Source organism: Galeopterus variegatus, unplaced genomic scaffold, assembly GCF_000696425.1.
Source record: "Galeopterus variegatus unplaced genomic scaffold, G_variegatus-3.0.2 Scaffold527, whole genome shotgun sequence".
Taxonomy (NCBI): Eukaryota; Metazoa; Chordata; class Mammalia; order Dermoptera; family Cynocephalidae; genus Galeopterus; species Galeopterus variegatus.
In genome coordinates this window covers 169922-190502 of record NW_007726638.1, presented here as the reverse complement: position 1 = coordinate 190502, position 20581 = coordinate 169922, and the positions used below count along the sequence as shown (strand labels likewise).

Genomic DNA, 20581 nt, shown 5'->3' with positions numbered 1-20581 from the left:
AAGTTTCCGTGATTTTTTTTTTTTTTCTTTGAAAGATGACCTGTAAGGGGATCTTAACCCTTGACTTGGTGTTGTCAGCACCACGCTCTCCCGAATGAGCCACAGGCCAGCCCAGGGCTTGAGTTTGAACACAGGTTCTGCTGCTTGGTCACTGTGTAAGCTTCCTGCTGTGCTGACCTCTCAGTCTGTTTTCTCATGTTGAAGATGACATTAGATACCTACCTCTTAGGGCTGCCCTGAGGCTGAAATGAGACCACATTCTGAACTACTTTCCAAAGCACTCCCCAGGTACAGCTTCAGTGTGTGTTCGCTGCTGCTGCCTCTGCTGAGATGTCTGACCTCGGTCCCTTCTCCCATCTCACGTGACAAGGTCATGTATAGCTTACATTTACAATTTATAACGTTTACGAGTGTTAAATTCTCATCCACTCCCTCCTGTGCATGCCATCAGTTCTTCTAACCGGCCAGGGAAATGGAGTCACTCTAATTTGGCCGATCCTAGGATCGGGAGATGGAGTAAGAACCCTCTGGAGAACTAGTCTCTTCCCAGGAGCCTCTCTCTCCATGTTCCACTCCTGGATTCCTTTCTCCTGTTGCTCTCCATCCTGTGGGTCCCGAGGTTGGGCCTCTAGGAACTTTATCAAGAAGGATTAGGTTTGTGTGCCTATAATATCTAATACAATTGAAAAATAACGGGCTTCTGTAAGAGAGGAGTTCTCAAGTTAACAAAAGTGGGAGGTTAGCAGCCGGGAGCTGGAGGGCTGGGATGGCAGGCTTTTAGCTTGCTATTGTGTCATTTTCAACACACGTTTTCCACCTCACAGTCCAGGACGGCTGCTTAAGCTGCAGCTACCATCTCTGCATGCCAGCTAGCAGGAAGGAAGAAGGAATGAAGAACATGCCCCTCCTTTTAAAAACATTTGACACTTGCCATATCCTATTGGCCACGCAGAGGGCGGAGGGAGCTCTTAGCTGCAAGAGATGCTGGGAAACCAAGTGTCCAGACGAGAATTGGGGATTGTGTTCCTAACAAAGGGGAGAATGAATGTTGGGGTAGTCAGCAGATTCTCCCCAGAAGCCAAATATATAAAGGGCTGTCAGGGGATCCAGCCTTGTGGAGCTAAAGCCACTACAGATGTTTATCCATCCCCAGTTTTTACGCCAAACTTCCCAGACCAGTCAGGCCCTGTGCTAGTCCAACAATGAGCAATGGCCACGGTTACCAGGAGCCGGCTCAGCCCACTAAAGGAAAGAACCTATCCCAGTGGGACCTGTTTCTGGATGGCCTGAGCCCTCCCCAGGGGGCTGAGGTGAGGTCAGGAGCTGTGGAGGAGAGGATTCCTGTGTCAGGTAAGCCTCAGTTCTGTCCTCACCAGATCCCAGTGACCTCAGAGGCCTTGCTGTCCCCAGGTTTGAGGTGTTGACCTTCCTGTGGCTGTGCAGATGGTTCTGATGAGGGGCTCCCGGTTCCTTCTAAGCTTGGAGAGCTCACTGCCTCATCTGTTGTGAGAGGGTGGATTGCTGGAAACGTCCTCCTTGTTCTGAGCTAACATCTGCTTCCTCCAGCGCCTTCAGAGCCCTGCAGATGTCTGCAGGCTGTTTGTTCTCAGACCTTTCTCACTGTCCTCACCTTTGAGCCACCTCCTCAGAGAAGCCTGCCCCGACTCCTTCTTCCCACCTTGGCCAGAATTAATCATTTGTCCATCTACATGCTCATGATACTTTGTGTTTCCTTCTTTTAAACACTGAACACATTGTAACTTGGAATGTCTGTTCCCCCAGCCAGACCATGCACTTTCTGAGTGAGAAATTATGTCTTAGTTGTTTCCATGTTTCTGCTCCTGGCATAGCCTGTGTCACTGTAGTTTCTCAGCCAATGCTGGCTAAATTACATGGAACCCATCCTCACCAGGTGCTCCCAAACAAGCCTGGAAATAAACTTCCTACAATTTTCTTGGTCCTGGTGCCAAGCTCACCTGTCTGCAAGTTTCTAAATCTACCTTCTTACCATCACTGCATTCATCCCTCCTGGACTCCTGCTAAAACCTTCCTCCCTGTCCAGTGACCTTTGCCCTTTCCTTTCCGCCCCACAGTTAGCAAGTATCAACCAAAAGAGAGAGGATGGATGAGAAGCCACTTTTATCAAGCACCTCTGGTGTGCCAGACAGTTGCATTATTAACTTGCAACAGCTTTGTGAGAAATGGGTATTAGCTCCATTTGACAGATGAGAAAACTGAGTCTCAGGTGAAGTAATGTCAAAAGTTACTTGTCAGGGCTAATAAGACATGGTCCTCACATCTCATGGAGGAGACAGACATGTGGAGGTCCCTCTGGAGGTCGGGTTCAATAGAGGGTTAGAGGGCAGACATCTGCACAGGCTCAGGGGACACAGAACAGGGAGAGGGCATCAAGAAAGCTTCCAAGAGGAGGTGACCCTTGACATGAGTCTTGAAGGATGACTCGGCTTGATCAGGCAGATGGGAGTGGTGGGTGTGCAGATAAAGGGCCCTTAGGGAGCAATGGGCGGTAGAGGGGGAGGGCAGAAAAGAGGAGGAAGCTGCGAGGCCAGCAGGGTTCAGACCCTGATGGGCCTCAAGCACTGAGCTAAGGGTCAGGGCCTTTATCTTGTGGGTAGGGAGAGCCCCTGAGGTGGGGGTGGGGATGGGGGGTTAGCCAGGGGACAGTCAGAGTTGGCAGTTCATCTTAGAGAACTCACTGGTGAGTGTGGAGGTTGCACTGGGCTGATTGGAGTCTCCAAAACCCAGCTGCAGTTATCCAGGGGAGAGGCAGGGAGACCCACCTCTCATGCAGGCGCCCATTCACTCTCTTCAGACATTTACTGAGCACCTAATAAGCCCCAGGCAGAGGGGAGTGGTCCTGCCCTCCAGGGATTTAACACTGCACTAGTATCGCTGTGGGGATTCAGCGGACTAGACTAGGAGAGACATGGTACTAAGAGCTCTCACTGTATACCATCACTCTTTACATGTCTAATTCACTGAGTTCTCCCAGTAACCCCACCGGGCACCCAATTCCATTAAGTCTGTTTTGCCACGTTGGCCAAGACTAAGAAGTCTTAGCTGAGTTCCAACTACTCACTGTCTCTCAGTTGGAGCTGGGATTTAAACTGTGAGTGACCTGGGGCTGGGCACACGCACATCCCCAGGGAAGGATCCAGAGGGTAGAGGTGACCAGGCCATGGGTCCTTCGCCAGGGAAACCCTAGATACAAGCAGTAAGCCCACCAGACGAGCTGAGCAGGCCCAAGGAAACCAAATCCAAGATCCAGGGTCTTGCCTGCAGGGCATCCCTCACGTGGTCCACTAGGGGAAGGACACTCCAGGAGAGACTGCATAGGATCCCAGCAGAGTGACCCCTTATTTAAGGCTGGGGAAGCCAGGAAGAGTTTCCCGGAGGGGGTGGCATTTGAGCCATCACTGAAAGAATAGAAATTTGTGATTTACCATGTAAAAGTTCAGATTTCTGTCTTTCCTCTAAAAGCAAGCCTGGCTGCTTGGATCATCATTTCGCAGGGTAGCCACGGGCTACGGTTAGCCAAGATGGCCCCTTCCGAGACTCATGCTTTCTTGCCCTGTCCCATTGGGCTACAGGCCCCTGCATCCACCTTGCCTGCCCAGAGCACTTGATTCTCCAACAGGCCTGTGGCAGGGAGGACTGGGATGATCGTTCCCACCTGACAGGAGAGGAAGCAGGTTCAGAAGGAGAGAGCAGGTCTAGAACTATGAGTAATTGTCCTACTTCCCCAGATCTCTGAGAGGGGGTCCCAGGCAAGGGGAAGGGCATGAGCAAAGGTGTGGAGATGAGCGAGCTCAGGATCTGCGGGGCACACACAGGGCTGTGAGGCTGGAACTAAATGCTGACAAGTGGTGGCGGCTGCCCTGATGCCACCATTATGCCCTCGGCCCTGAACTATCTGAACCATCCCACAGAACTCTAGGAGTGTGACTTCTACACCAGGCTCTGTCACCAAGTCACTGAGTGGTTTGGGGCCACTTGCTTGAGCCTGATTCTCTTCTATAGAATGGGGATAATGATGGCCGCCCCTTCCTACATCCCAGGCATGCTGTAAGGATAAATATGCTAACGTGCGTACAAGGAGGGTGGATTTTCCCTCTTGGGGAAAGGGGGGCTGTTATTACCTCCGTTACTAAGAGCCCTTCTGGCTTCAACCACCCTCCTCACCCCCCACATAAGAGGGGGGCTTTTCCCCACAGTCCCCTTCGCTCCTCTCTGCCACCTCCTTGCCTCTGCAGCCGCAGCCCCTTCCTCTTGCCTCCTTCCAATCATCTCTCCTTCCAAGACACTTGCTACTGCCCACCAGCCCATGCCATCCAGAGGCCCAGCCAGGCAGCTCCAAAGCCAGGAGCTTTGAGCTCTGAAAGACTTCAGAACAACCCACCCAGCACCCTTGCTTCCTCCCCTCATGCCTTCCACCCCAGCCTCACCGTTCCTGTCCCCTCAGCCTGAAACACTCTTCCCCCAGAACAGCAGGCTCATTCCCTCATCTCCTGTCAGTCTTTGCTCAAATGTCACCATCTCAGTAAGGCCTTCCCTGAGCACCTTGTTTAAAATGTAATGTCTCCCACACCCGCACTTCCAATCCACTTCCCTGCTTTACTTTTCTCCTCAGCACCTACTACCAGCCAACATACTCCATATTTTCCTTATTTATCTTATTTGGGGTCTGTCTTTCTCCACTGAAGAAAAGTGTAATGTAAGCATCACAAAAGCAGGAGATTTGGTCTTTTGTTAACTGATGTATCCTCAGTGCACACAACCAACAAAGTAGGGGCTCCATAAATATTTAATGAATTTTGGGGAGTGTCACCCTGAGTTGGCTCTAGGTTTTACTGACTGGTGGGCGCTAGAGGGCTGGGACCATACTCTCTGTTTCAAACCCAAACCAAGCACGCACCCCACCCCAGGCTCAGAAGGGTCAAGTAACTTTCTCAAGATCACGCAGCCAGGAAGTGCTAGAGCCAGATATTGAACATGGATCTCACTAAGCAGAAAGCTCATTATTCTTGTTAAGAGAACCAGAATGACCTTTCAGGGGTCTGTCTCTCCCTCTGGTCAGTAGGCCCCTTATCTCGGAAGGAGCCACGTTTTATTCATGTTACTGTCTCCCCAGTGCCCAGCACAAGCCCAGCATATACTAGGCACATGTGAATGTCTGAGTGAATTAGCAAATAAAGGTGCTCTGTAGTGACTCATGGAGTCAGACACACCAGGGTTTAGTCCTGGCTCTGCCACCTAATAGCTGTGTGACACTGGCAAGTTAGTCAATTTCTCTGATCTTTAGTTGCTGTGAAATGGAGATGTTGGAACTTACTCCTTCAGGTTACTATGTCCTCATTAACGTAAAGGTGTTGGAAGAGGAGCTGGCATATGGACAGTGTAGAAGAAATGTTAGCATAAAAAGTGGGGGAGCTATGCATTTTATGAGTGAGCTTCACGTCAGTGGAAATGTGCAGATGGAGGTTGAAAACCCCTAGGCAGAGCTGTTTGAAGGTCCCTGCGGCCCCGACTGCAGTAATGATCACACTGCTGCAGTTTTAGTTCTGCACATCCATTCAGCATTTACTAGGTGCCCAGAACTGTTCTGATGCACTTCTTTTTACTTGCCACTATTTCATTTCATCCTCACAGGTACTATTTATACTATCCCCATTTTACAGATAAGGAAACAGGCACAGAGAGGTTATAGCCCAAGGTACGGGCCAAAGCCATCCTAGGAGGCTGTGGCCGGAATATACCACGGGAAAGAGATCAGAAGGGGCCAGATCCCCGCGTGCCAGCCCCCTCCAGGGCCCCTGGAGACCCAGGGCGAGCGAGGGACGGGAGCTGCCCAGGCTGAACGTGCGGCAGTCCCGCGCTCCGAGGCATTTGGGCGCCGCCCGCCTCTGCCCCACCCCTTGTTCTCGGCTTGTCCAACCCCACAGTCTTCATGTAAATGAGGCACCTAGGGAGAGCCAATGCGAGAGTGGCAGGGGCGTGGTCTTCTGTCCACCTCCCGGGCAACGCTCTGATTCACTGTTCAAATAAGGAGGCCGTGACCCTGGCCCTCCCACCCCGGTCGCCCCCTGGCATGGAAACCTGAGCCCAGGTTAGTACTGGGCAGCGGAAAAGAGGGGATGGAAGGGGAGGCCTGCGGGAGGGGTGGGGGTCAAGGGCTGGAGGGGAGAGGGCCAGGTCTCCGTCCTCCGGGTGTGGCATGTGTATCTGCTTAAGGCTCTAAATTTTTATATCCACGTCTAAAGTGCATTCCAGAGAAGGATTCTGCCGGTAGGTTGGGGGTGGGGGTGGGGGAGAAAACGGGTGCAGCGAGGGGCACGTGGAGCCCCCACCCGTCCCCAGGAAAATGAGCGGCGTTTTCCTTCTGAGGCGGCGATGCTCCTTTATGTGGCCGGACCGGGAAAGCACCGCCCAGGCTGTGCGGGACCGATGCGTCCCCGCTCCACCGCCCGGAGCTGGGAACGACGCGAGGAAATGACCACCCAGGAAGGATCCGAGACTCCGGGGCCACGGTGGGGCCAGTGGGTGCCTCACCCTCCACCGTGCCCTGCCCCCTCCCCGTTCCCCTCTCCAGGTCTGATGGGGGAGGAACGGGGAGTCTTCACCCTAAGCTGCCCCAGGGGAGGACATGAAATTTCTCAGCTCTCAGCTGAGATTGACAACAAAGGCCTGACTCCCAAGGACGCTTTGGAGGAAACTCACCAGGTGAGGACAGGCATGGGCAGGTGACCTGGGGCACCACAAGGTGTGCGTGTGTGTTTTGGGATGATAGATTCCTCCCAACCCCTGTCCTCCTCTTGGGGCTTTGTATGAGTCGGGAGGGCATCCCCAGGGACACCCGGCAGGGAGAGCCCTGGGCTCAAGTCAAGACAACATGGTTTCTTTTTGGCTAAGCTCTGCCACAAATTTTCTGTGTGACCTTAGGCTGTTCATTTTTGCTTAAGACTCTGTTGTCAACTCTGAAAATACCTGGCTAGCCCTTTGCCTCACTCCCTGTGTTTCCCAAGGAACCTGTGAGAGTTGGCAGTGTGATCCAGTACTCACACCTCGCTTCCACCTCTGAGATAGTGGGGAGACACACAGACCTCGATCTGAATCCAGCTCGGCCACTGTGACCTGAGTGAGTTAGGGAACCTCTCTTGCCTGATCTGAAATTGTCATTAATTTGATCTACAATGCAGGCAAGGGCATTCAAACTTTGGAGGGGCACTGGAATCACATAGGGGACTTGTTTAAAATGCACACCCCCAGGCCTCGCCCCTGGAGATTCTGCCTGGGTGGATCAGGAGAGGGACCTGGGAATCTGCATTTTTATGAGCAGCCCAGAAGTGTGTCATGCAGGGTCCTTGGAGCACTCTGAGCAACACTGCAGTAAGGACTAGAAATCACACAACAAATGCTCTGCCTGGGTGCTTAGTAGGTGCTTAGTGAGTATTTGTTGAGTGAATAAATGATAGATAAATGGATGGATAAACATATCTTTGGTCCTTGCCTGGCATATCAGTCTGGCCTGTTCCCCAAGACCATTTTGTCTCCATAGTCCTTTGAGCCTAAAATAGAAGGGTTGGCCCCAGAGGCTTCTGCAATGCTTCCAGGGCCCTTCCCCGCTTCTCTTGATAACCCCTTTCTTTTGTACTAATCTTCCTGAGCTACACCCTTGCTTTTGCGGCCAGGCTGAATGTTTTCCAATTTTTTGCCCTCTGCTTCTCTTTTAATTATATATTCTAGCTTTATGTCATGCCTTTTCTGACACAACTCAGCATAGGCTGTTGCAAGTAGGCATGCAGCTTTCTGAATGCTTTTGCTGCTTAGAAATTTCTTCCACCAAATACTCTGGTTCACAACTGTTAATTTCCAACATCCACAAAGTCCTAGGGCATGGACAGAATGCAGCCAAGTTCCTGGCCAGTTCGTAGCAAGGGTGATCTTTGCCCCAGTTTCCAATAAGTGCTTTCTCATTTCTATCTGAGACCTTCTCAGAATGGCCTTTACAATCCATATCTCTATCAGCATTCTGGTCACCACCGTTTAACCAGTCTCTAAAACATTCCAAACTTGCTTTGGTTTTCTTGTCTTCTGAACTTTCACCAGCATCTAGGCTTTTTCTAGCCCACTCCTTCAAATTCTTCCAGCCTTTCCTCAACACCCAGTTCCAAGGCCACTTCCACATTTTCAAGTATTTGTTATAAGCAACACCCCACTTCTCCGGTACCAGTTTTCTGTATTAGTCCGTTTCTGTTGCTTATAACAAAATACCTGGAACTGGGGCTGGCCCGGTGGCGCACTCGGTAGAGGGCGGCGCTTGGGAGCATGGCGGCGCTCCCGCTGAGGGTTCGGATCCCATATAGAGGCCGGTCCGCTCACTGGTTGAGCACGGTGTGGGCGCGACACCGAGGGTTGCGATCCCGTTGCCGGTCGTGGTACGGGCGCAACACCGAGGGTTGCGATCTCGTTACCGGTCACGAAAAAAGACAAAAAGGAAAAAAAAAAATACCTGGAACTGGGTAATTGATAAGAAAATGAAATTTATTGCTTACAGTTTCTGAGGCTGGGAAGTCCAAAGTCCGTCTGGTGGTGACAACAGTGACTCAGGGGTCTCACATTGCAAGACGGTGGAAGCAGAGAGAGCAGAGAAAGAGAGACAGAGTCTTCTCTCTCTTCTTTTAAAGCCCTCAGAACCACACCCCTGATCACCATTTTTAATCCATTCACTAGACGGGTCCTACAACCCAATCACCTCTTGAAAGCTCCACCTTTCAATTACCATAATAGGATTTCCCACCCTCTTAACAGTCACAGTGGGCGCTAAGTCTCTAATACATAAAACTTGGGGGACACAATTCAAGCCTCAGTGAGTTTTGGAAGACATAATTGTTTTTTTTTTTTTTTTGTCCTTTTTGAGACCGGCCGCACCACGCTCAGCCAGTGAGTGCTGTGAGCACACCGGTCATCCCGGCGGGAGCGCTGCTGCGTTCCCAGCGCCACACCCTCCCGAGTGCGCCACGGGCTCGGCCCTGGGGGACATAATTCAATCCACTATATCTGCCCTAGGGAAACGGGGGCTGAGGTCCAGGTGGGTGGCCAGCCAGTCATCTGGTCCTGGCTTCCTCCCACCCCCATCCCGCTTTTCCCCAGGCCCTGTCTAGAGAGTCAGCCATCAGATCGCAGGAGCTGCTCTAGCCTGACTCACCTGATATGGAGAAGGTGGCTGGGACTGCCCCATGTGAATGCTTTGAGGCCAATGTGCTTACCCAGAGCTGCTGTCAAAACTGCTTCCACACTGAAGAGGCCCACAGGGCAAGGCACCAGGTGGGCTGGCTTTCCTGAGTGGTTGGGGTGGTTTGGGATGGGGGAGTGGGTGATGGGCTGGGTCTGGCTGGACCACTAACTTGTAGTTGAATCCAGATGCTGGTGTTCCTCTGTCCAGAGGCTCAGTTTTCCCATCTGTACAATGAGATGGTTGGACCGTGTTAATGTTTCCCAATCTTCAGTCACTTTTCTCCTGCTATTATGATTTTTCAACCATTGCCTCATCTAATCTATTACTTTATTGTTCTTTAAGTCAACACCTTTTTTCACTTATACTGAAACAAAACTTTACATCACTACCACAAATAGAAAACTAAGATTATGTTCTATATATAGAAGGTTTAAAAAGAAAAGAAAAAGAAAGAGACAGAAGAAGAAAAAAACAGAAATGTCATTAAATTCTAACTCAAGACTGTTGTCTGCTCTACCCCAAGTCCTGCTGTCTCTTTGTCAAAAAGAGAGATTAGCAGGTGTTAGAAAGGTGTTGAAGACAGACCAGCACCCCCGGAAGACTTTCTTCTTTTTTTTTTTTTTCTAAAAGATGACCGGTAAGGGGATCTTAACCCTTGACTTGGTGTTGTCAGCACCACACTCTCCCAAGTGAGCCACAGGCCGGCCCTAAGACTTTCTTCTTTTTTTTTTTTTTCTAAAAGATGACCAATAAGGGGATCTTAACCTTGGTGTTGTCAGCACCACACTCTCCCAAGTGAGCCACAGGCCGGCCCTAAGACTTTCTTCTTGAAGTTATTGAAGGAGTGAAAGAGGAGTCATTTTTTCACTTTGTGATCATTGTGGTCTGATGCCAACCCCCTGTACACGTAAACCCAGAGCACCTGGGACACACACTGAGAAGCATGGCACCTGTGAATCTCCAGGAGCCCTTCCAGCCTTGATCCCTATGGCTCCATCATTCTCAGTGGAGTCTGAGGCTCCTCTTGAACCTGACAACCCACTTCATGGAGGGGGTTAGGCTCCAAGAAGCTGCCGTTGTAAGGGGGTTGCTGGTCAGCTTCGGAGCAAGGCAGACCAGAGTTCCAGTCCTAGGTTTGCCATCTGCCTGCAGTGTGACCTTGGGTCATTTAAGTTCTCTGGCTTCACTCTCCTCCTGGGTAAAGTGGGGACAACAGACTTCTCACTCAGGGCATCTGGCACTGCTTAGCCCAAGACACATGTAGCTAATTCAGTACATATTAATTTCCTCTCTTTCCCCTTCCTGGCCAGAAAAGTAAACCTTGGAGATTCCTTTCTACCTGACTTGATAGCTCCAATAACAGCTCCCCTGCCCTCACCCCCAAGTTCAAGGGACAGGTGCCTATAAGTTCTGTGATTCCATCTCCCATGCAAATGATCCACCCACTGGGTGGGGAGACAGCAAGCATAGAACAAGAGAATGCTGGATTCAGACAGGCCTGAGTTCTAGTCTCAGTCTTACCATTTCCCAGCTGAGACCTGGGGTCAGCTTGCATATTCATACATATTGAAAAGGTGCTTACAATGTGCCAGGCATTATGCTAGATATTGGGGAAATAGTGAAAAATAAGACAGCACATCCCTAGCTTCACAGGGCTTGTAGTCTAGCAAGGCAAATGGAGAGTTAGAAAGTAATTGTGCAAATGATTGATTAATCGTGTCTGTGATCAGTGTCCTAGAGTAATAGCAAGTGGTATGAAGGTAAATGATAGGGCATTGGGGAAATTTCTCCCAAGAAATGAAATGGTAAAGGCTGTGTGGGTATTGGCCAGTGAAGTTGGAGGTAGAGGAGAGAAAGGGAATAGCATGTGCAAAGGCCCTGAGGCAGAAGGAAGGGGCACGTTGGAGGGCTGGGGAGAGGTCAGCGAGAGGGAGGGGCAGAGGAGCTACAGGACAAGGATGGAGAATAGGTGGGCCTAGGTCTCACCGGGCCTTGTGTGGCTTTGTGGACATGCTGAGGACTTTGGATTTTATCCTGAGAATCATGGGGAGCCCCTGAAGATTTTAAACAATGGAGTGATGTGATCCTATCTGCATTTTTCAAAGTCACTCTGATGGCTGGGCAGAGAATGGAGTGCAGGGAGATGAGAGTGAATCAGAGTGACCAGTGAGGAAAAGGTTCAAATACTCATTTGTGCCAGAGAGGACAGGGGCTTTGAGATGAGGGCAAATGGACACACTTCAGAACTAACTGGATAGGAGAATCTACAGGATTTAGGCGGGGGGGTGGGGTGAGGGGCTGGGAGGAGAGCCTCTTGACGGACTCCTAAATTATTTCTCCAGGTAGGTACTTGGGATGGGAGTTGTTTGGGGACTGGTGAGTGTGAGGTGCCCTCAGGACACAGTGGAGATGAAGGGGAGGTTACTGAATCCAGGGGGTAGGAGCTCAGGGGCCAGACCATAGGAGACAGAGTCATCAGGATCCAGCACTGACCAAAGTCTTGCTCATGGATGAGGCCATAGTCTCTGGAGAGTGTGGAGTGAGGAGAGGAGAGGCCTGGGGTGGAGGCCGGGAAATCAGTATTTAAATGAAGATAACAGGAGGTAGAGATAGCCAAGAAGATGGTGATGGAGTAGCCAGAGGGTCAGAGGCAAACACCAGTGTCCCCATCCTCCCCCGGAGGCCCAGGCAAGAGATGGTTTCAAGCTCAGAGTGGGTCACTTCACTTTCTTGTGCTTCCAGTTGCTCTGATCATGACTCTACGTTGTGCAAATCCCTTCAGTTCTGCAAATGCTTGAGGGGTGACTGTTGAGTCCTTGAGTTAGGCCCCAGGACCTGACCCTGGGCAGGAGACAATTCCCTGTGTCTCGAATGTGATAGTAAAAACTGACACTCAGCCCTAGAGGATGGCAATTGCCTCTTCTGAACTTTTCTGTCTGCCTCCCTGTCCACCCCAGCTGCCACTCTGGACCCCGTTCTATATTGCTCCAGGGTTAGGTATGGAAAGAATAGGTGGATTCCTTGGGCTGTTTCCCCAGGGAACCAGGGCACCCTGCCCTTGGGTGCCACTGCTCAGGTGGCAGCTCCCCCGGGCTAGTTCTGTCGGCGTCATCCACTCTCTCTCATCTCTCTATTGAAACAGGTCTCTAGAAACCAAGTTTAGCCAGTTTTTCCTTCAAGGATTCTGGAACCTTGTCCCTATTAGCCCTAGCTTTAGGTCAAAAGATTTCAAACACATGGAGTCAAAAAACGTGTATGTTAAAAAAGCATCCCCAATATTGCTGGAGCTGTGCAGTTCCCAGGTAGATCCCTAATTACACCTGAGCACAGACCCATCTCCGCGAGCCTGGTGAAGCCATCTCCTGGAGCTCATCGAGGAAACAGGGTTGGATCCAGTTCTGACATCTTCAGCTACCCTAGAATATTCAGAAATGGTCCCAGGTCCCAGGTGCCCCCCAAGCTTGACCAACTCTTGACCAACTGGTCATGCAAAATGCCCTGGGAAGCTCCAGCCTCCCTAAGCTCCTGGGAGATGGGGGGAGGAGTCAACCCTGGAAATCACACAGCCTTGACCAGGTCATGGCCAGGTTCCAAAAGGAGGGAGGGGCCAGGTGGGAGGGTCCTGCTGTGTTCCAGGCATCACAGCTCCTTTTCAATTTATTTATTCTTAATTGTAATTAATGTTATTCTACAAATTTAATACTTATATATTTAGTGCTCTTACATTATATATTATATTTAAGATGTACAGACCAGACATCATTGTAAGCTCTTTACAAATATTAACTCATTCAATTCACCTAACACCCCTAGGAGGAGGTGTTATCATGTCAGTTTTGTGATGAGATAACTGAGGCATGGAGAGGATGAGTTACTTGGCAGATGTACAGACCAGACATCATTGTAAGCTCTTTACAAATATTAACTCATTCAATTCACCTAACACCCCTAGGAGGGGGTGTTATCATGTCAGTTTTGTGATGAGATAACTGAGGCATGGAGAGGATGAGTTACTTGGCCAACATTTTGGTGGCATTTCCACCTCTGAGAAAACAAGGCTCAGAGGGAAGAAGCCACTGGGCTGAGGGCACCCAGCTGGGAAGTGGGGGAGACAGGATCGGGCCCGACGTCTGTCTGAGGCCAGAGCCTGTGCTGACCCACCAGACGGGAAATCAGAGCTGGGGACCAACTGCTGGGCCTGCTCATGTGGGCAGAGGGGGTGATGGGGGCTGGGGGCGAAAGCAGGGAGGAGATACCATGCCAAGCTGGGGGTCCTGCTGGCCTGGCTGGGCCAGGACCCCTTAGCGATGCCAGGCCAACCACTCCCTCCTCATTCGTGCTGTGCTGTCCCCTGGGTGGCCAAGGCGCCAGGCCCGGCTGTGGATCTGACACCTCCTGCTGCTGAGCTCTGATCAGAATCTGGCTGCAGGGTAGGGGGAGAAACTGAACCCAGATGAGCCTCTTTTGGCCTGGCTGTTGTAGCAGACACCCGGCCCCCTCCTTGGCACTCCCCAGGCCCACCCCAGTGGTGGCCTTCTGGGAACCTGGAGAGCCTGTGCCCACCCCAGAGTTCTGACCAGGCTGTGGTCCTGGCCCTAGGCTCTGGGCTCCAGGGTCCCCAGGGAGCCTGTGCCCAGGCTCCCGTCCATCCTGACTTTCAGGTGAGCTGCCAGGATCAGGTTCCCGCAGTTTTGTGTCCTGCATTGTTCTTGGCTGGGCCCCGGCTTATGAAACAGTAATGAGGGGCCCCTGCTCCCGAAGCCGGCCCTCTAAGGTTTCCGCTGCCTCGGCTGCTGCCGCCGCTGCCACCACCCCGGCCCAGAGTCAGAGCCTGGGAGGGCGGCAGTGCGGGGGCCTGAGCCAGAGCCCCCCGAGGACAAGGGTGCTGACAGCCGCCAGCCACCACTGCGGGAGCCGGCTGCCCAGGTAACCTGAGAGGAGGCGGGGCGCAGGGTGCCATGGCCGCGGTCCCCCACCACCAGGGGAGGGCCCTGACATTCCTGGTAGGTGGGGAGGAATGGGGGGGGGCCTTCCTGGAGATGAGCAGCCGTTCCCCCTGGGTGAGCCCAGCACCAGCCTTCACAGGTGTGGCCTTGCTGAGGGCGGGAGGAAGAAAGGAGCGGGCAGCGGCTCAAGGCCCCTGCCCCCACCTTTGCTGCCTTGACCCTCCAGCCCTGGAGCCCCTGCCTCTCCTGTACTGGGGCAAATCTCTTCTTTCCTCCAATGTCTTGTTTTCCCATCTCCTCGTCCGTCAGGCTACTTCTTGCTCCCTCAGACCTTTCCCTACTCTCCAGGCCAGCTTAATCCTCCTCACCCGTGTCTTCTGACTACAAAAGACTCTTTTGGTTCTTTTGTGCACTTCACATCCTCAAGCATGCAGACATATACACACTCACACATGAACTTGCATGTGCTTATGCTAACATACGCGTGGGTGTACCTGTTGGACCTGCATAGGCATGCTCTCAACACCCAGATGCACTCATGTGCCCAAACACCCAGGCCTTTATGCACACACGTACCTGCACCCAGGCCCATACATGCACACAACCAGGTACCCTGGCCAGCACCTGGCGTGAGTCCCAAGGGGCACTTCCAGCCTGATGGGCAGCTCTCCTTAAGGAGTGTGAGATCCCAGGAGGAGATGCCTGGAGACTCTCCCACGCCACCCAGTGCTGGGAGGGGCTGTGCAGGGGGAGGGGAGCCCCCACGTGGGTGCCGAGCTGCCTCCTCTCTCCACCTCTGGCCCAGGAGCCCAGGAGCCCTTCAAGTGCTGAGGTGCCCTACTGCAACCTGCCCTGCTACCCGCCTGCCCCTGAGGATCCACTCAGCGCCTCAACATCCAGCTACCAGTCTGTGGTGGACCTGGGCCTCAGGTCAGGGCCCAAGAGGTGGGTAGAGCCCAGGGCCTGGGGAAGGACTCCCTGAGGTAGAATACCCTTCCTTTCCCCACTTGCACCCCTTCCCAATGGCAGTGCCTGTTTCTGATGGCTGCTGGCATAGGTCACATGGTCAGTCTATACAGCCTGGGCACGGGTGGGCAGTAGGAATGTTCCTCAGGCCCACTGTGAGAACTTAGATTAGACTGTCCCCATTTGCACGTGGGTCTTGAGCCTATCCTTCTGACCTTGGCTGTCTCCCTCAGTGGCTCTGCCTACCCCATAATTCTCCAAGACCTAGCTCAGCTTTGCTCCAGGCAGTGGGGCAGCTATGCACTCACCCTACAATGGACATGGCCCACAGCCTGCTCACATTTCTTGGTTTCTTTTGCACAGCTTTAAACGGTCCCTGCATCCAGGGCGCCTGCCATCACCCACCTACCTAGTTGACCTGAAGTCCCCCTTTGGGGTCATGGTACTTTGGGAGACCATGGCATGAGAGTCTAGAAACCTGGGTCCCAGCTTCAGATCTGTCCCAGATGGGCTGTGGGACCTTGGGCAAGTTACTCTGTCTTTCTATGCCTCAATTTCCCTGTTTGTAAAATAAAGAGAGGTTGAATCATATCAGCATTGCTTTGGGAACATGCTCCTCAGAGATGGGCATTATTTAAAAATAAAAACCAGCTCTCCTGTCAAATGTTTCAGAAGGTCTGGGATAAATACTGTTGAATAGCTTTCCTGCGGGACTTGTCAGTCTTTAGTTTACAGGCATGCATTGTGGCTTTTGGGTGGGGGAGGTAGGGAAGTCTGTAGAATGTCCCAAACATACTTGACTCTTTTTTAGGGTCATCACCTATTACCACCTTGTGGGCCAATCTGTGAGTCACTCTTTGGGGATACTACCAGCTCTAAGCCTACCTGAGCCTATGGCCACCCCAACTGGCTTCTCTAAAGCAGGGCTTTCTCTGCAGCTCCCTTCCTCAGCCCTGTCACTGCCCTCAGAGCCCTGCTGCCTCTCACATGCCCCCATTATAGTCTGTCTTCTTAGCTAACTGAGCTTGGGGCCCCCACTCCTGCTCCAGGGACAGAAGGTTGGGGCTGGGGCAATAGTCCTGGTTTACAGCACAACTCTGCCCTTTCCTACCTCTGTGACCTTGGCCAGTCTCTTGACCTCTCTGAGACTCAGGTTCTTCATCTGTAAAATGGGAATCATTATGCTTCCTTCAAAGGGCGGTTGTCTGGGCCGGCCTGTGGCTCACTCGGGAGAGTGCGGTGCTGATAACACCAAGGCCCCGGGTTCGGATCCCATATAGGGATGGCCGGTTGGCTCACTGGGTGAGCGTGGTGCTGACAACACCAAGTCAAGGATTAAGATCCCCTTACCGCTCATCTTTAAAAACAAAACAAAAAAATTATCTGTTGTGTATCTGAACTTCGCATTTAACTGGGTGTCCTATATTATTATTTGCTAAATCTAGCAATGCTCAGTTTAGGGGCCTCTGGAAGCATACAGCTACCTGAGCTTCCCATGCTACCTTCAGTGTGTCAGCTGTCCAGTTAGCAGATGGATCATTTAGGAGGCTATGGCCCCTGACTGTGGGGACTTGAACCATCCCATGTCCAGGGAGGGCCTCTGTTGTCATGGGGATATGGCTACTGTATTTTCTAGTCTCAGATGAGGTTATCACAGGCCCTTTATGCATTTGATCTCATTGACTTTTCAAAGCTTGTGGAGTGTGGGTTATGGTTCCCATTTTACAGAGCAGGAAACGGAGGCACAGAGAAAGAAGTTAGGGATATTGCCTGAGGTGACAGGCCTAGGAAGTGGCCCTAGCTCTAAAGAGCCTAGCACAGAGACGGGCTGCAGTGTTGGCCGCTCTTCTGCATGAACATGTAGCTTCCTGGCCCCCAGTGTGAGTGTGTATATCTGGATGGGGTGGGGGTGTCACTCTTTAATTCCTCATTACTTTTTGGGAAAAAGTCACAACTCTGTCTCCTCTCCCAGGGACCCGTCCTCATCAGCAGGGCTCCTTGAAGAGGGCCCAGCAGTTCACCCCAGGAGCAGGAGCTGGGAGCTCGAGGCTGTGCCCTATCTGGAGGGCCTGACCTCCTCCCTGTGTGGCAGCTGCAACGAGGAGCCTGACTCTGACACCAGCTCCAGCCCTGACTGTGACACCCCTGATGATACCAGCAACTCATCCTCTGTGGTGAGCTGGGGGTAGGAGATAGGGGGACAAGAACAGATCTGTCCTCTGTCCCTATCCTTGGGTTCCACCTCCAGTTGAGGGCTGGGCCTCTCACACTGGGAAATTAGGCTGGGGTCCTCTGGACCGTTAGTTGGCACCATGGGCCCCCTGACCTGGAGGGGCAGGGGTCTCTGCAGCCCAGGTGGGCTGAGAATGTGGCTGTGGAAAGAAGACGGAGGAAGGAGCTTCAGTGACAGGGAGCTCCGGGTGAATCAGCAGTGGGCTGAGGGTGTCAAAAACTCTGAGGTCGCAGAGGGCTGGGTGTTGGGCGTGGTGTCCACAGCAATGGGACTGGTACGTGGGCCCTGCCCTGGTCACACACTGCTGAGCCTCACGACCAGCCGTGGCATAGATTCCCAAGGGACAGAGGAAAGGGAGCAGGCAGGGGAAGGCCTGGCGAGAAGAGAACACCCAGGAGACTCTTCTAGCATTCGAACTTGGAAGGACTGCTGTGGGGCAGAAGAGGCAGGCCTGTCCTTTGACCCCCCAACAAAGGAAGGTGACAAGAACTGATGGGACTCAGAATGAAACAGCCTAGCCTGTGCACACCTTGTGGCCAGCACTGTGCTGAGGGCTCGGCGGGTGCGGGCTTATGCAAGGCTCACTCCCACCCTCTGCGCTCGTGGTTCTTACAGCCCCATTTGGGGCTGAGGCTCAGAGAGGGAGGCAATTTGAGGTGACACCTCTGGGATTTGAATCCACTTCTCTCTGGCCCCTGGGGAGTGTTTCACACAGCTCCAGCTGTGTGACTTTGGCAAAGTTTTTAACTTCAATGGACATGCCGACCTCCCAGCACTGATTGCAGAGTAGCTGAGTTAACACCTGCCAATAGCCCAGCACAGTGCTGGGCATACAGCAAGTGCTCTTTATTTATTTATTTATTTATTTATTTTTAAAAGATGACCTGTAAGGGGATCTTAACCCTTGACTTGGTGTTGTCAGCACCACGCTCTCCCAGGTGAGCTAACTGGCCATCCCTAGAGAGGGATCCGAACCCGTGGCCTTGGTGTTTACCACGCTGCTCTCCCAAGTGAGCCACGGGCCGGCCCTAGCAAGTGCTCTTTAAATATCAGCTCCAGGACTGGCCGGTTAGCTCAGGTGGTTAGAGCATGGTGTTAGAACACCAAGGCCTAAGGGTTTGGATTCCCCTACTGGCCAGCCGCCAAAAATAAATAAGTCAGTAAGTATCAGCCCTTTCCCCTCCTTCTACTCCTCTCATGCTGGGCTCGCAGGCCCTGGGGCCCTTCTTCTCCCTCCCCAAACATGCTTTTTCCTGCCTTTCCTTTGCAGGACTGTGACACTGTCGAGAGGTGGGTGGAGGCCCCCAGCCAGGACAAGCTCACCATGATGATCCCGCGGAGGCCCCAGGAGGAACCAAGAGCTGACAGTGCCCAGAGATCTCCATCTCTCCTCACCAGGTCCCCTGCAGGAGGAGACACTGCAGGCCAGAGAAAGGAGGGTGAGTCCTTCTACCAGGTTGGTTCCTGTGACTATGCATGTGGTGATGGCCTGGGGTCCCCAGATACCAGATAGCCATTTCTCTGGCCATCTGGGACCTTGGGCATGGCTTATTGTGGCCTTCATCTTAATAAACAGTTCTCATAAAATGATGGAATAGCCACGATGTGCTGTGCTAACTGCTTTAATACATCATCTCACAACTGGTGGGTTAGGATCTTTGAGTTGCAAGGGACAGAAACTGGCTGGAAATAGAGTGACTCACATAAGTAAAAAGTGTGGGTGATGTGACTTCAGGCATGGCTGGATCCAGGTGTTCAAACAGCATTCGAAATCTGGTCTCTGCTTTCTTCTATGGTGGCTTCATTCTGAGCAAGACCCTCCCCTGATAGTGGCATGATGACTACCTGCAGTGCCAGGCTGTATCCCACCTGCTTGTCAACTTCCACAGAAGGAGGGCACAGTCTTCCCAATTGATGTAGTTAAAGTCCCAGGAAGGGTTCTCACTGAAACCCAGTGTGGGTCATGTGCCCAACCTGGTGATCAGAGCCAGCGGGAGAGGAGATTCCCCACAGGAAATCAGGCTGATGTTGCCAGATGAAAGGGGGAGGCTGCTGGTGAGGCCAAGCCCATAGAAGTTGGTGACAGTGGGCAGCATCTCACTGGTCTGCGAGTCCAGCAGGCTGGATGCCAAAGCTTGGGCCCTCAATTACTACTGCACTGTGTTGCCTCCTGTTCTCTGTCTTCAGCATCAACAGGATTTGGGGATGCTTCCAAAGCATAGCTCCCATAGCACTCAGTTATCAAACACACCAGCACTGGCTGTGTGTAAAGCCTGGTGCTGGACATCTGGGGCATTCAGGAGGTGTTAGACATGGTCCCTGCTCCAGAAAGCTCTTAGTCTAGTAAAGCAGACAGGTAGGAGCTGGCGAACAGTAGCCCAGGACAGAGGAAAAGCAGAAACAGATGTGAGCAAAGAAATGAGTGAAGGGCTGGGCAGAGGAGAAAGACTCAGGGAGACAGGGAATGGCATGCTAGCTGAGGGAACAGCCTGAACAAAGGCTCAGAGGTGTGAGTAGGGAATATCCTGGCACGTACAGCTTGAGTATAGAGGGGTGTGCATAGTTCAGCCAGAACATGCTGGGCCTCAAGAGCCTAGCCAAGGAATCTGGACTTTCTTCTCTAAGTAGTAGGGAGCCACAGAAGGTTTAGAGGAGGGAGTGATGCACCTGCACCTGTGCCTTAGAAAGATCATTAGGACAGAGTTGCAAAGGGTGAATTGGAGCAAGGTGAGGCCAAAGGACACAAAATCATGTAAGAGACCATCGCAGCCACCGTAGTGATAACTAGTTCAGGCAAGAAACACTTGCTGATGCTAAATCCCCAGGTGAAAGGTTGTTGGGGGACAGGATATTCATGGTCTCAAAGTATCACCCCTCAGATTACGCATTCATTACAGGGGGGAAAGGCACCCTCAGGATGGGGAGATCTGGCAGACACCACCTTAACCAGTGTTCACTCAGCATCTCTAGTGTGGGGCAAACCAGTGTCAGACGCCTCCTGCTGCTACGCATGAGCAGGCCACGGCATCCCTTCCCTCTCAGACCTTCCTTCTAAAAATGCATTGCCTGCATGTAGCCCTCTAGCCCTGATGAAACATCAGACAAACCCACATGGAGGAACACTGCAAATAACCACCTAGACTCTTCATGGAAGACAAAAAAAAAAAAAAAAAAAAAAAA

General features: G+C 52.1%; 1 protein-coding gene across 1 annotated transcript in view; it reads left to right on the top strand.

Moving 5' to 3' along the window:
- The first annotated feature begins 7072 nt into the window (after positions 1 to 7072).
- TRIOBP (TRIO and F-actin binding protein) overlaps positions 7073 to 20581 on the top strand; it is a 74034-nt gene continuing 60525 nt past the window's right edge. Inside the window, exons 1-5 of the mRNA XM_008569757.1 lie at positions 7073 to 7156; positions 9172 to 9345; positions 15008 to 15147; positions 17141 to 17342; positions 18672 to 18840. Of these exons, the coding sequence (XP_008567979.1) occupies positions 9232 to 9345; positions 15008 to 15147; positions 17141 to 17342; positions 18672 to 18840 (625 nt within the window). The 5' untranslated portion in view covers positions 7073 to 7156; positions 9172 to 9231. The remainder of the gene's footprint in view (positions 7157 to 9171; positions 9346 to 15007; positions 15148 to 17140; positions 17343 to 18671; positions 18841 to 20581) is intronic.